Source organism: Galleria mellonella, unplaced genomic scaffold (genome assembly GCF_026898425.1).
Source record: "Galleria mellonella isolate WM207_F2 unplaced genomic scaffold, CSIRO_AGI_GalMel_v1 utg213, whole genome shotgun sequence".
NCBI lineage: Eukaryota > Metazoa > Arthropoda > Insecta > Lepidoptera > Pyralidae > Galleria > Galleria mellonella.
In genome coordinates, this window is record NW_026442039.1 from 4,631,711 (window position 1) to 4,647,189 (window position 15,479).

Below are 15,479 nucleotides of genomic sequence, written 5' to 3' on the forward strand. Positions count from 1 at the left end.
CAATCGACCGCCCGTCCTCGCGTACAAATAAGTTTGCCAACTCTTACGCGAATGGTACTATAACAATGTGGAATGTCCTTTTTCGAGACGTGTTTCCTGCATCCTACAACCTCGGATCTTTAAAATGTAACATGAAAAAGCGCTTAAATTGCTGACATAGTGTGATCAATCGTTGAAAGTAAAATTATTCTCCTTTCGGTTGATCGTATTCATGGACTATATTATCTTTGTGTTAGCTCACTATGGTGTGGTCACATGTCATGGTAAAATAAAAAAAAGTAACTTTGTAACCATAAGAAAAAAAATACTATTAAAACCTACAGGGAATTGGCAAACTTGTGGTCATCGACAAACTACTAAAAATATAGTCACAAATAAAAACTGGCTCGCTTTCCGCTAATAACATAGACTGTTGTTTGGACGGTAGCCAACGGCACGGGCCGCGACGCGCCCCGGGGATTCATCCGCAGCGACTGCATTATGCGACGCAATTTATGGGCGCCCACTAATTCCCCTGGGTACGTGCCTGTCGGAATTTCCACGCGCTTCGTCTAATCACGATGTGGAAATGACCTATAAAATGATAATTATTACGGATTAAAATTATAAGAGATGTAAAAAAGTTTTTATTTTTATTTTATAATAAATCACTTAAATTGTTAAAATAAAAGAAACATCACATAGTATTTTATTTAATTGCCATTTTAAAAATATATAATAATCGAAAAATTCGGGAAAAATAATGAAATTTATTTAAAATAAAAAATACTTCTAACTCCGATAACAGTAAAGATTCTATTTTTTTTTTTTTTTGTTAAGATTGTAATTTTCCTTTTTGAAATAGTCTTAAATACTAGCTTTTACCAGCAACTGTGTCTGCGTGAGCAGGATATATCATGTTTGTTGTTCCATCCCATATAGTATGTATATACCACAATTTCTTAGAGATTGGTTAAGCCGTTAAGACGCTATAAGGTAACAAACAAACTTACTTTCACATTTACAATATTATATATTACTATTTTTTTATATAACTTAGAATGGCAAACAAGCTGACGGCCCACCTGATGGAAAATGGTAACCGTCGCCTATAGACATGAGCAGTACCATAAAAATAACAAAGTATACTGTTTCGCCCATGATACCCCCATGCGTTGCCATTCTGAGGACTCAGGTGTTATTCCTCTGTACCCAGTAAATTCATGCTTTATCCCAACCTTCAAACCGAAACACAGCCATGCAAACACAACTGCTTCACGGTTGAAACACGAATGGGACAGAGGTACCCAAGCAATCGTCTTTTGTACAGTCTCCCTCTGGTAAGGATTGTATTATACTAGTGAAAATAAGTACGTAATAAATAATTAATATTAGTTAAATTTTGTTGACTAACTGTTATTTTAATAAGGTGTTATTTTTGTTCACAGGTGATATCGAAGATTGCATAGTAACGCCTGCTTATCAAGGGCAGTTTACGCCGCTACCGGAAGCATTATGCGATTGCATTATGGACTTGACAACCCAAGTAAATAAAGTGTTCAATTTATTTATTTATATGCTTTTGTAGATTAACTTTTAATATAAATATTAGGTTATTAAAAATATGTACAGCGATAGACTTATTTTAAATGTATTGCAAAAATAAAGATTGCGCTCGCATCATGATATCTCGTTATTAAGAATCCAGGATGGTTTCGAAACTAGTGGAGCATTCTAGAAAAATAAGTAATTACTACTATTGAATCAGCAACCTTTTTTGAGAGACTCGTCATTTTATGCCATTATCCGACCAATGCTGGATATAGGCCTCTCCATAGAATGCCATAAGGAACAGTCCTGAGCTACTCGCATCTACTGACTTCCTGCAATGCATTTGAGGTTGTCACTCCATTTAATGGGGGGTCGTCCTACATTGCGCCTTACACTGGTTTTTTTATGCAACTTAGAATGGCAAACAAGTTGACGGCCCACCTGATGGAAAGTGGTAACCGTCACCTATAGACAAAAGCAGTAGCATGGGCATAACAGAGTATACTGTTTCGCCAATGATACCCCCCATGCATTGCCATAGGATCATTTGAAGCGAATGTTCTATAAATTATAATGATTTTTTCTCCCAAAGAGATTTGAGTTATTAAACGAGGAAATGATTAGCTTCCCATACTAACTTGACGAGTGGTATTTTAATATTTTAAAATGTTAATGGCATAATGACTATTGTATGCAAGTTCATTATACGGTACACATTGGTTCGCACATTTGTACCAAATACGCCATTTTCTAGAAACAATGCATTTGTGAATCAGGCCGAGTTACAATTGATTCAAAGAGATACATACGTATCCGAATTTTTTTAACGAGCATACTTTCACTCACATTGGAAATACGTAAAATACATAACTGTATTCCGTTACAATGTTACGTATAGACCAGTGGTTCTAAACTTTTCAGGTCAGTTCGTATTTTTTTATTCGCAAACTTATTATTTCTTTTTATATAAGTTTACCTTTTTATATTTTATATTTTGAATATGTCTTTTTGATAACTTTTTTGTTTTCTTACTTGTTCGAGTACTTGTACACTTCTTGTCAAGGAAATTATACTGGTAAGCCTCTCTAATAATTATATCTATTTATTGTCACTGCCCTTCTCTCCTACCAGAGCAGTTAACACTTATAATACGAAAAATTGAAAGATAAATTTGTTTATTTTTTGGTTTGTGATATTTTATTGTACAAGTAGTTTTAAATTGTAAGATATACCTAGAGATCTTAAGAAAATAATGAGTGTAATGGCAGACTCATCTCATAAAAGGGGGTTCTTTCAGTCAACCTCTGAATGTCTGATAAAATTGGTGGAGACAAAAAAAAATAAAAGCTAATAAAAAAAATAAAAAAAAAATATTACGGTTACATTACGAGCATATTGATACTGGACAACATAACACATTTAAATGATACCTAATACCGGTTTAACTTACGTGTAATTGGATAGTACATTTAAATAAATACACATAATGTTAACAGAGATTTAAAAGAGTAACTGTTAAGTTTCTTGCGGGCTCTTCTCAACAGATAACAACTTTCCAAAACAAAACAGCGAAATGCTGGTAATTTTTCTTTAAAATAGTAATATTTTTCAGAATAATACATTTTAGGAATCACTGCTGTAGTGTAGATATATAAAAAAAAATCTGCTTGTCATTGTGGTAACGTTGTAAATATTGAATACAAACATTTGGAAGAAGCGGCGCGCTCGACCAATATGGAAGAGTCGTGATGATGTTAAGACGTTATGATTTTGATAAATAAGTAAATCGACATTTCGCCTAACTCTTAGATCACGAGCGTGCCAGTTTGTTTTATGTTTGTGAGAACAGTATTTTTGAGTGATACCATCGCTGCTCTTAGATGGTAGATGGAGGAAAATGAGACATATATGTATAAGTGCTGAATGTCGTGGATTTGTGTGCATAAAGTCAAGTATTGTAGACTTAATGAAACTACACTGTACTCGATCATTTTTCTTAGGCATTTGGCATAAACCAACATAATAATCTTTCAAGAAGAGGTTGAAATCGCATTTTCTTTCCCTTGAGTAATTTTTTTTTGTATTTTTCTAATTGAACTGTCAAATCTTAAAATCATAAAACGAAATTTCTAATGTAAGTAGTATATTCATTTATTTTAACATTTATTATATAAATAGGTAGGTATTATATGTATTTATAGTGTATGTATTTATGTAATATTTTATTATATATTTTAATATTTTATTTAACTGTATATTTGTTTATGTATTAATAGTTGTAGCACTTCAGCTGCCCGCTAACGAAATGCTTTCTTACTGTACTGGGGTGACTGGAAGAGATCTCTGTCAGAGATAAGTCCACCCTTGCTCACAAAATTTATAAATATATATATATATAGATTATTTTATATGTAACTTACAAGTGCAATAAAGAAAAAAAAATATATATATATATATATAATTAATCAATAATATATTGTTTGTATAATGCAAGTACTTGTCGTCATATATATCAACCTGAGAACTTCTTGGTGCCCCATAGTACAATATTTGCTTTTTTATTTTTTTTATAATCATATTTAGTTCTTGAATGTTTTGTTACCTTTACTTCCTTCTAAAATACGCTTGATTCTTTTTATTATCTTTATCTTCTCCTAAAATGTTAAATCATTGTGATAATTTATTTTTTGAGTGTTTTTTGAATGGATTCCTGGATTGTTTAAATTGACAATTGGACCCGATAGATGGCGCTGCGAAAGGGTTCTGACCGTCAGTCTGGTTTGCTACTAAATGTTATTATAAACTAGCTTTTTTCTCGCTACTTTGTAGGCGTGGATTTAAAAAGTAAGAAAACCCATGAAATAGACTAATTATAGAAATTAATAATTAATATTATAATTACAATTCTTGATATTATTACCATATCAAGATGAAACATATATCGAATTTTTCTCGGGAACGTTAAAACGATATCCAATTTGGAATAGTTTTTACGTGATTCCTAAACAAACATACAAACGAACAGACAGACAGAGAGACAACAGACAGACGGATAGAGAGTATTTATAAAAAATATAGATCTGTTTTCTATTGGTCTTATACACATTATTAATCACTCGTATTATTTTTTTTTATATTATATTTATATAATGTACAGACACTATAAAGTTACAATTATATTATATTACTTAGATTGACTTAGCTTAAATAAAAAATGTCAGATAATCACATGAATTACAGCTTCAAGCTCGAACACAGGGTGTGTTATAAGGATTCAGACAAAGAACGTCAAGGTGCACCACCCAAAACATCCAGCCCCAAGTCTCTTTTGGTTATTTCTTAGAAATGAACATCAGTAGAATTTGTCCTTATCACTTTCGTGTTAGATAGACACTTGTTGATGCTAGTAACATCATTGTCTTACTTTTTCCAAATTATATAATTTTTTTTATACAATTTAGAAAGGCAAACAATCTGACGACCCACCTGATCGAAAGTGGTAACCGTCGCCTATAGATATGAGCAGTACCATGGACATAACAGAGTATACTGTTTCGTCCATGATACTCCCAATGCGTTGCCATTCCTGAGGTCTCAGGTGTAGGATAGGCATAATATGTTACTTAAAGATTATTTTGATTAATGTTATTCATTTTATTTTATTTACATTTGCTAATTATCACTTATTGCTGTCAGTAACATCTTCATACAAATAAAATAAAAGAGAAATTGCATAACAACATTATTTAAACTTTTACACAGTTATAAAATTATCGTTTCTACGTGATCAATTCATATTAATTGCTGTCATTAAACTCAGAGTAATATATTATCAAAGGGCTCGTTACAAATTAGTAGATATGCTTTGCATATTAATCTGTGTGATTTCCACAGCAAACGTTGTCTATTCGAGCAAGAATCACGATGGGAAAAGTGAAACTATAATAAAAAGTAATGTCTATGGCCGAATAATTTGTGTAATCCAGTACTATTCCATAATAAATCAGATGAACTTCCAGCTACAAAGCCCTGGCCTACCAATATAAGGCATAATGTAAAAATTATTTAGAACATATCCTATACTAAATTTAAATTTAAAAAAGAAAAATAAATTAAGTGTAGTCATATTTGCTACGTGATATTATAGTCATCTTAATCTACTTTTATAATTTATCTTTAATTTTCTTCTTTTGTTTTATCTTTTTGTTTTGTTTTAATACCTATAATTTTGTAAAGATCGAAAGCTGTTTACGAATATTTAAACACATAATTTACATAAATTTATTAAGTAAAAGAATGAGAGCAATGGCGGACTTATCCCACAAAAGGGATTATTTCCAGTCAACCTTTAAGTGTCTAATTGAAATTGTGAATTAAAGATATATATCTTCTATACCTTCTACTTACAGGTTGTCTGGAAAAGATTGCTTAGCAATAAGACCGCCTCTTGTAACACACTATGCTTATTGAATATCCTTCAACAAATCTTGTAATATTGGCGCAATAAATAGATAGTGATTTTAAAATTACGTAAAAAAGGAAGTAATTTTCAAGTCGATCCAATATTTTATTAAAATATTTTTATTTACGCAGCAGGAGTTTGAAAGTTATCAATAATCACATTATGCAGAATTCGTGCAAACTACAGTTTGCAACTGAATCGAATACCGAAATAAATCAGTACAATTTGCATATTGGTTTCGGCTCCGCCCAAAATAATCCTAATACTGGAAATACTGGCACGATGACTCTTGGCCATGAAATGCAAAAAAGAATAAACTTTATACTCGTTTGGAATCTGCGAACCTGTTTTCTCAGATATTTTACAATTTATGGTCCAAGTTTTATTCTCGTCTTTCATTATAATTTTTAAATATAAATTATTTGATATGTTTTATACATGTACATATGTTTAAGTGGACAAAAGATATTTAATTAACTATATTTGACGTTGCAATTCTTCTTCAAGATAAATAATATTAATTTTTAAAAATAATATTCAATATGCCTTAGAACTTTATTAAAAAAATAGAAAGCATGCCTACTGTTGAATTTCGCTTATGGAAAATGAAATAAATATTTCCAATCGGAAATAAACCAATCAAAAAATGTTTAAATAATGAACCAAATAGATTATCAAAGTGACATGTTTGCATATTCTTCATAAATAAGTAATAAATTTAGCCTATAATATTCGATTGGTCAAGTTTAAAACAAAGAATTTTCAAGCACTTTTTTTTAAAGTACATTATAGAAGGATACCTGCTTATTTCTCTAATTTTATTAACATACATAGTACTCGCATGAATTTATTTAATTAATTTAACCCTGCAATTTAGTAAAATTAGAATGATTTTTGTAATGTAGATAGATACTACTGTAGGTAGGTACCTATTTATTTTCAATTTGTTAAAGTACATGGAATATGTACAGATATACATGTGAATTTTTTTTTAATATTCACTTATATATTTACATCAGTGTTAAAATATATTTGAATTAGAGCATAAAAGATCAATTTTTTTATAATAACTAATTTTTAACATGGAATTCGTCTTTGAACTAATTTTCGTTCATTTCGATTCATTCATTTAAATGTCATTGGATAATAAACTTCTAAACATGTTTATAAATTTCCACATTTATAATAATAACACTATTCCTGTTATTCATAAGAACTAAAATGTCCTACGAATCTACCTTAACTAATAAAACGTATGGTCATTTTTCCAAATTGGGAATTTAGTGCAAAAAAATATAGCTATAATGAAGATTATGCTCCACAAAAAAAATACCGACTTTAGCAAAGACTGTAGCAAAAGCAATTATTATTATGTAAAAATTAATCTACTAAACTGATTTTGATGAAATTTCTATGGAACCAATCTGTAGATAGATAGATAGATAATTTATTTGCATACATTGCATATTTACGACACTTACAGCACACAAATTATAACAGATACAGATATACATAAAAAAAGAAATAAGAGAAATGATTAAAAAAAATACATAAAACCAAGTACAATTTTTCCTTCTGTGCGTGTGTCATAACAATATAAAATGGTCACAAGTCAAGTTATTGCTTCGCCCTCAAAAGAGCAAAGCACTGATATTCTGTTGTAGCAAAAGGGAATAGGGTAACAATAAAATAATACTACCTGATTATCTATACAGTAAACAGAGATACAAAATACCTCCTTTTTGAAGTCAGTTAAAAATAGATTTATGAGGGGTTTAACATTTTTATAAATATGGGGATAATAGTGAGACAGGCCATCTAATAACACGCGTGTACGCATCCGCTAAAGTCTATAACTAACGTCTCACAGATGACCTGAGAACTCTTGATACCTACTCGTCTTTTTGCCAAAACATTCTCGAGCGCTTGAACTGTGAGGTCATACATACATAGTTGTAATCAGCACATTATTAAATCGACCGCTGTCAAGCATATACCTATATTAATGACTAATAACTTTTTAATAATCTAAGCGAAATGCCATTTACACGCTGAGTAATTACGAAATTTGAATACCTATTCAATTTGAGATGTCTATCTTAAGTGGTTCGCTTTTTTTTAGTATTTCAAGTTATACCAGAGGGAGACTGTACAAAAGTCGATTCCTTGGGTACCTCTATATCTCTTGGGTCCTATTCGTGTTTCTACCGTGAAGCAGTTGTGTTTGCATAGCTGTGTTTCGGTTTGAAGGGTGGGATATAGCGAGAATTTACTGGGTACAGAGGAATAACACTTGAGTCCTCAGGAATGGCAACGCATGGGGGGTCTCATGTGCGAAACAGTATACTCTGTTATGTCCATGGTACTGCTCATGTCTATAGGCGACGGTTACCACTTTCCATCAGGTGGGTCGTCAGCTTGTTTGCCATTCTAAGTTGTACAAAAAAAAACCTATTTATTTGTAATTTGCTATTTTGTTTGTAGCAAGAATAAATTGCCGTGTAGCTCCCGGCATACAATAAACCACTTCTTTCTTTCCCGTAAGAGGCGACTAGGGGAGCTTATAGTAGAAGGATGGGCAGCAGCATCCCTTTTAAAACATCACCAAAGGCCAGACTGCAGTTGCCAACACAGTTGCCAAGCGTGGCAACTACTAGCAACCACCTTTGTGGGGGAGGCTGTGTTTGTGTGTGTGTGTGTGTGTGTGTGTATGGGGACAGTTAACGGCTGATGCAACAAAAACAAATTGTCTTAAGTTTACATAAATATGGTTGAAATAGATCTTAATTTTATAATATAGAATCACATATTTAGCCACATTGTTTTAATGACTTGCAAAATGTAGTTTTATTTATAACTTTTTACTTTACGGATTTTTACGGATCACAAATACAGACGTAAATATTGTATTAACACATTATAAATATATATATTAAGTCATTTAAAGATTTTTTGATGGATGAAAATGGTATAGTAACCCCGCCTGCACTAACGGAATACGCTGGCGGAGCACCAGTGAAGGGTGATAGATGAGAATGAAAACAGGCCAGTTAGCCCATCATGATAAATTCATCAGGAATTAACCATGATAGTTTCCAGGGAGAACCGCGAGGAGGTCGACCTGGTTGGGTATATTGCTAGCAATAGGATTCTCAGTCTCCATTACTAACAATCCCTTTACCTCAGTCATTTAAAGATTATACTCCTTAATTTTTCAATTACCATTCTGCTGTCTTTCTTCTAGAAACTGTGATATTATATTAATTTCATACAAATGAAAATAATAAATGTACGAAATTAGTTATTTAAGAAAAGTAGTACCCACAATTGAAAATTAGGGTTTTTGATAAATTATCTTTTTTGGAAATTCGACATTTTAGAAACGTTATCAATGGCGGTTTTTTCCGATTATTTACTTCTGTCGCGGTCAAATGTATCATTAAACATTGTTCGATTCATTCATCGCGGTTCAATCGCAAACAATCACTCATTATTACTACACCCAATCGGCGTGTAATTAAACCGAGTGATCAATCGATTAAGTCGTTGTAAACAATCGAGTTGGCTGCCCTGATAATTTGTCAATGGTGCAAGTGTTGTGCAAGGTACTAGTAGTAGAATGCCGCGCTACAGGTCCACCTAAATATCAGAAGTGGGCTGGACTTTTAAATAGATTTATTTGCATAAGCATTACATGTAGCTTGTATGTTGATTTTTGAGCAATATGTCCCTAAGTACTCTATGCAAGTGTCTGATACCAACAGTAATATGTATTGTTTAAATAGAATGACCTCCGTGGTGTATGGTAGGCGCATTGCTTTGCGTAAATCATGTATCAGATAGACCAATCTAAGTAACAAGCTTTAAATATTGATTTGGAAAATAAATTTATTAATAAATAAGTAGGGATATATAATAACATTATTGCATGGATTACATTTCTATATGCTTTTAAAAACATAATTTTTAACGTGCCTTCGAACAAACTGTTTATAATCACTCCTCTCCAAAGGTTACCTGGAAGAGATCGCTTTTAGTGATAAGGTCACCCATTGTTTTCCCACTGTCATCATTTCTTGTAATTGTTTGTATCTATAATAAGTTGACTATTGTAATTTTTCGGAGGAAACAATAAAGAGTCTCTATCTATCTATCTATTCTTATAGTTCTTATCTAGGCGTTCTGGCTACTTTTTTTTTATACAACTTAGAATGGCAAATGACATGAATAGCGGTATGGACATAACAGATTAGACTGTTTCGCCCATGATGCCCGCAATGCGTTGCCATTCCTAAGGACTCAGGCGTTATTTCTCTGTATCTAGGAAATTCACTGCCATATCCCACCCTTCAAACCGAAACAGTCATGCAGACAGAACTGCTTCACGGTAAAAACACGAATGGGACAGAGCCCAAGCAAATGACATTTGTACAAAGTCTCCCTCCCTCCCTCCTATTATATTAACTATTGTTCAAATAGATACTACTAATAAAACTAAATTATCTTTTTAAACATATTTTTTATATATAAACCCTCGTCTAAAATCTAATCAGTGAAAGAAACGTAACGTGCAACCCTACAGACATCGTATCAATGTGTGCGTGTGAATAATATTCGCACAAATACTACGACATGAGACATTGAACTTAAATCTCCTACGCCCACTTCCTATAGAAAGTTAATAAAAAAAATTATCTTGCGACACAAATAATAGAAAAGCTGCACTCATAAGTTTTGAATTAATTATTGCGATCTAATAACTAACGTTCGCAATGTGGTTAGTTCCAGTAAGTCACAACTGGTTTGACCGAGCCCTCGAGCGAGTTTACGTATTTGATATTATTGAATGATTTAAATTATGCTGTGGTTGATTTTCGATAGCGAAATCTTAGATAATTCAAATAATGAAACCTATTTTTAACACAACATTGCATTTAGAAATATTAGAAGTATAATATAATGGAAAACAGTTTTTTTTTTTAATGGATGATAATGGAATGATAACCCTGCCTGCGCTATTGGTATACACTAGCGGGGCACCTGGGAGGGATGACAGATAGTACCAGTGAAGCAGGTCAGTTGGCCAAATTGTGACGAATTCATCAACAAACCAATCACGATGGTTTCCAGGGGGAACCGCGAGGAGGTAGACCTGACAGGGCGTGCTAGCAATGGGACAATTAGTTTCCATTACTAACAATCTCTTCCCCCCATGGAAGCAATTTTTCTTTTTTAATGAATGGTAATAGAATAGTTACCCCGCCTGTACTTATCGGTATACACTAGAGAGAGTGATGGATGATAAATGAGGATGAAGTAGGTTAGTTAGCCCATCGTGACGAAATCAACAAGAATTATTCACGATGGTTTCCATGGAAAACCACGTGAAGTTCGACCTAATAGGGCATATTGCTAGCAATGGGGCTGTCAAACTCCATTGCTAACAATCCTTTTTCCCCCCATGGAAGCAATTTAGATCCTTGCTTACCTTATATTGACAAAGTTATTGAGTAATGAGTAAGTAATATTGTAATATTCCATTCTAAACATTCAGGTTAAAAGGGTCGTAAAATATTATAGCAATATTATTTTATCTTTAGAAATATAAAAACTGGATAATAAAACGAATTATGATAATGAATGCATTTAGCTATTGTTGCAACGTGTAACACAATTTTATGGCATCTTTTGAAGTATCTAATTATTCAGTATGTAGGTACTTCCAGTAGTACTAAAAGTACTACAGGGTATAGAGAAATAATACCTAAGGCCTCAGGAATGGCAACGCATGGGGGGTATCATGGGCGAAACAGTGTACTCTGTTATGTCCATGGTACTGCTCATGTCTATAGGCGACGGTTACCACTTTCCATCAGGTGGGCCGTCAGCTTGTTTGCCATTCTAAGTTGCATAAAAATAAAAGTATTTTGATACTTTATAATATTCATTAAATTCTTGAGCTAATCTTTTTGAGCGACTAATATAGTCAAATTGCCTTGCTTATTTCTTATATTGTATAAAGCCAATAATTTTTTTTCATTCATTCTTTCAAAGGCGTACAGAAGTTTTGGAAATTTAGTTTTGGTTCAGCTTATATATTCACAGGTTCAAAGATATATATAATTTTTAATTGTACAAACTCAAATTTCCACAACACTCAGGTTGTGGAATGAGCTCCCTGCCTAGGTTTTCCCAAGAGACTACAGCATGGGGTTCTTCAAAAGGGGGGTAAAGAGGTTTCTTCAGGGTTGGCAACGCACGCATAATACGTCTGGTATTGCAGGTGTTCATAGGCTACGGTAACCACTTACCATCAGGTGGGCCGTATGCTTGTTTGCCACCTCAGTGGTATAAAAAAAAATTATTTAATTGAAGTTTATAATTAATAAATATAATAATTTTACGGCCCTAGCCCTAGCCCATACAAGTAAATCTAGTTATACAGTCTCTTATTGAATGCTTACACATAAAGCGGTCATTTCACAACACCTGCCCATTAATATATGCTATACGCTGTATCCTGAAGGTCATTTAAATGTTGCAAATTTATCTATAGATACTTATCGATTGATTATTTTAAATTGTGCCATATGACACTGGATATGGTGTTATAATCATTCATTTTGAGACATGTTATAAAATTATATGATCTTAGAACTCGTTTCTATGAACACTATACGAGGTTTGTCCGGAAAGTACGTATAAAAGTTTTTTAAAAATTTTATTTTACAATTATTCAGGTAAATCAATTTTATCCCCTTCAAAGTACTCCCCCTGTGACATAATGCACTTGTGCCAACGCCGTTTCCACTGTGAGAAGGCTCCTTGAAAGTCCTCTGGTTGTAGGTTTCTCAGCTGCCCCGTCGTAGCTTTTTTTATCTCATTTATGTCCCCCAAATGCCGCCCCCGAAGTACCAATTTGGTTTTTGGGAACAAGAAGAAGTCACACGGGGCCAAATCCGGCGAATAGGGGGGGTGTTCGGTCACCGTAATGGAATTTTTACTCAAAAACTCACGGACAACAAGAGAGGTGTGGGCAGGGGCATTGTCGTGGTTAAGAATCCAACGCCCCTCTCGCGCCAATTCTGGACGAACTCGTGCCACACGAGCTTTGAGGCGTCTGAGCACATCGACGTAGAATTTTCCATCAACTGTCTGGCCTGGAGGGACGAATTCTTGATGGACAATCCCCCGAACATCGAAAAAAACAATCAACATTGTCTTGACATTTGAGCGGGACGGATGTCTTCCACTCTTTGCTTTCACGGCCATTCTTGCCGAGTTTCGAGAGAAACTTGATTACGACGCGCTGCTCTTCAACGGAAGCGGGCTCCATGCCGACGGGGTTTCGTTAAGAGGTAACTTCACAGATGGCGTGACAAGCCAGTTCGCACCGCACGGCGGTCAGACCAGAACTGAAGCATTGTTAGGGACATAAGGAAGGGGTCCTGCGCTTACCTGGCCTCCCCACTCCTCTTTCTCGCATTCCAGAACACTTTTATACGAACTTTCCGGACAGACCTCGTATGCATTAGACCCATTTACATTTACATAATATCATTTATTTAATAACTCAACTGTCTTACTTTTAGTTTAGGTACATAGCTAGATACCTGCTGTGCATTGTACTCATTTATATAAGACATGTTTAGAAATTATTTAAACATGTTCATAATTAAACATATTGAAAAAAAAATCTATTATTATTACTATTCTGTTATGTTTATAGTGCTGTCCATTTCTATAGACGACGGTAACCATTTTCAATCAAATAGTCTGTCAGTCATGGCAAACAGCCATTCTAAGTATCATAAAAAAAAATGAAATTTCTAACAGATTTTTATATTTCTTTTTATAATATAATTATCATAGTGGCAGAATCCCAGATATAATTGTGTACTGCACTATACGACACTTTTGTCTTATTTTATCATAAAAAATATGTGTAAGAAACAATTTTATTGAATACTTATTACGTAGCTAACTAAGAAATGTGATTTAGTGATACAAGTATAAACCGTTGATAATGAATAATGAATTATAATTATTATTTTTTTTATTATATTAATTACATACAGATAAACGTCTGGCAAAGGCATCTAACCTTACATGTTAACATCTCTTGCTTCATCCACTTTCATCATATCTCATGTAAACATTAATCATATCCCATACGCTCTAATTCCGAAGACATTGAATTCCTCTCTGATAGCATACGGTTAATCCGATCATAAAAGGCTACTCTAAACTAACTCTTCTCTGGCGGGGGCAAAGGGATTGTTAGCAATAGAGTTTGACAGCCCCATTGCTAGCAATATGCCTTATTAGGTCGACCTCCACGTGGTTCCCCCTGAAATCCATCGTGAACAATTCTTGTTGAATTCGTCACAATGGGCTAACTGACCTATTTCATCCTCACCTATCATCCTTCACTGGTGCCCCGCCGGTGTATACCGATAGCGCGGGTGGGGTTACCATGCCATTATCATCTATTAAAAAAAAGTACTATCACCGTGTAGGAGGAGGGCGGGGAGGATTGTAGGTAATGGGATCTAACAGCTTCATTGCTAGCAATATATCCTATCAGATTGATCTCCAAGTGGTTCCCCCTGGAAACTATAGTGGTTAATTCTTGTGGAATTCGTCACGATGGACTACTTTGATCATCTATCAACTCTCACTGGTGTCTCGTCAGCGTATATTGATAGTGCAGGCAGGGTTCCCATTCCTTTCTCAGCCACATAAAAAGTACCATCACCAAACATTAAAGTCTCAAAAAAAGTTATTATTATCAATCTAATAATGCCTTTCCTTTCCTTTCCTTTCTTATTAATGATTTTCGAAACAAAAACCGACCGCTAGTGAATTGCGTGTTTTCCATTCTCTCATTAGATACCCATGTTTCTTCCATAACGTAAACATGATACTTATCTTGGGTCCGAATTCAATGTCATATGGTTTATATCAAAGAAGGTCGAGATCGAGACAAATTCGGATGAAGACATCGATCGTAGATCTAGATTTGGTTGATTGATGACCAATGGCATAGTTCACAGTGTTTTGTATACATTTGGGTTGAATATTCCAAGGCTCTAAGATAGAAATCGGCCTTTTGTTCGCATCTATTTTGGTTGGACCACTGTCAATGGAACATACCCGTACACATCAAGTTTTTATGTTCCGCTTTGACAGATGTAAGGCGTGATGATCCCTATCTTTTTATGATTTAAAACAACTATAATTGCATATGTAACCTTAATGTCAAGTTTTGGAAATATGTTTAATAGTTAATTGGCATCTAAGGCTTTTATACTACAGATGGGTAATATTTTTTTTTACAACTTACAATAGCAATGAGGATTAACCTCTCTATTACTAACAATCCCTTCCCCCCAAATACCACTGTTAGAATTTAATGTAAAATAGGGTTGGATAATATCGGTACCGCTCCGATATCTATATATAGGATTCCTCTTAACAATGATGG

The 15,479-nt window shown here is 33.7% G+C and overlaps 1 protein-coding gene across 1 annotated transcript in view; it reads left to right on the plus strand.

Annotated features, from left to right (window-relative positions):
* Positions 1-15,479, plus strand: part of LOC113511904 (GATA zinc finger domain-containing protein 14) — a 246,627-nt gene that overhangs the window by 190,831 nt on the left and 40,317 nt on the right. Inside the window, exon 4 of the mRNA XM_052894486.1 lies at positions 1,428-1,525. Within this exon, the coding sequence (XP_052750446.1) occupies positions 1,428-1,525 (98 nt within the window). The remainder of the gene's footprint in view (positions 1-1,427; positions 1,526-15,479) is intronic.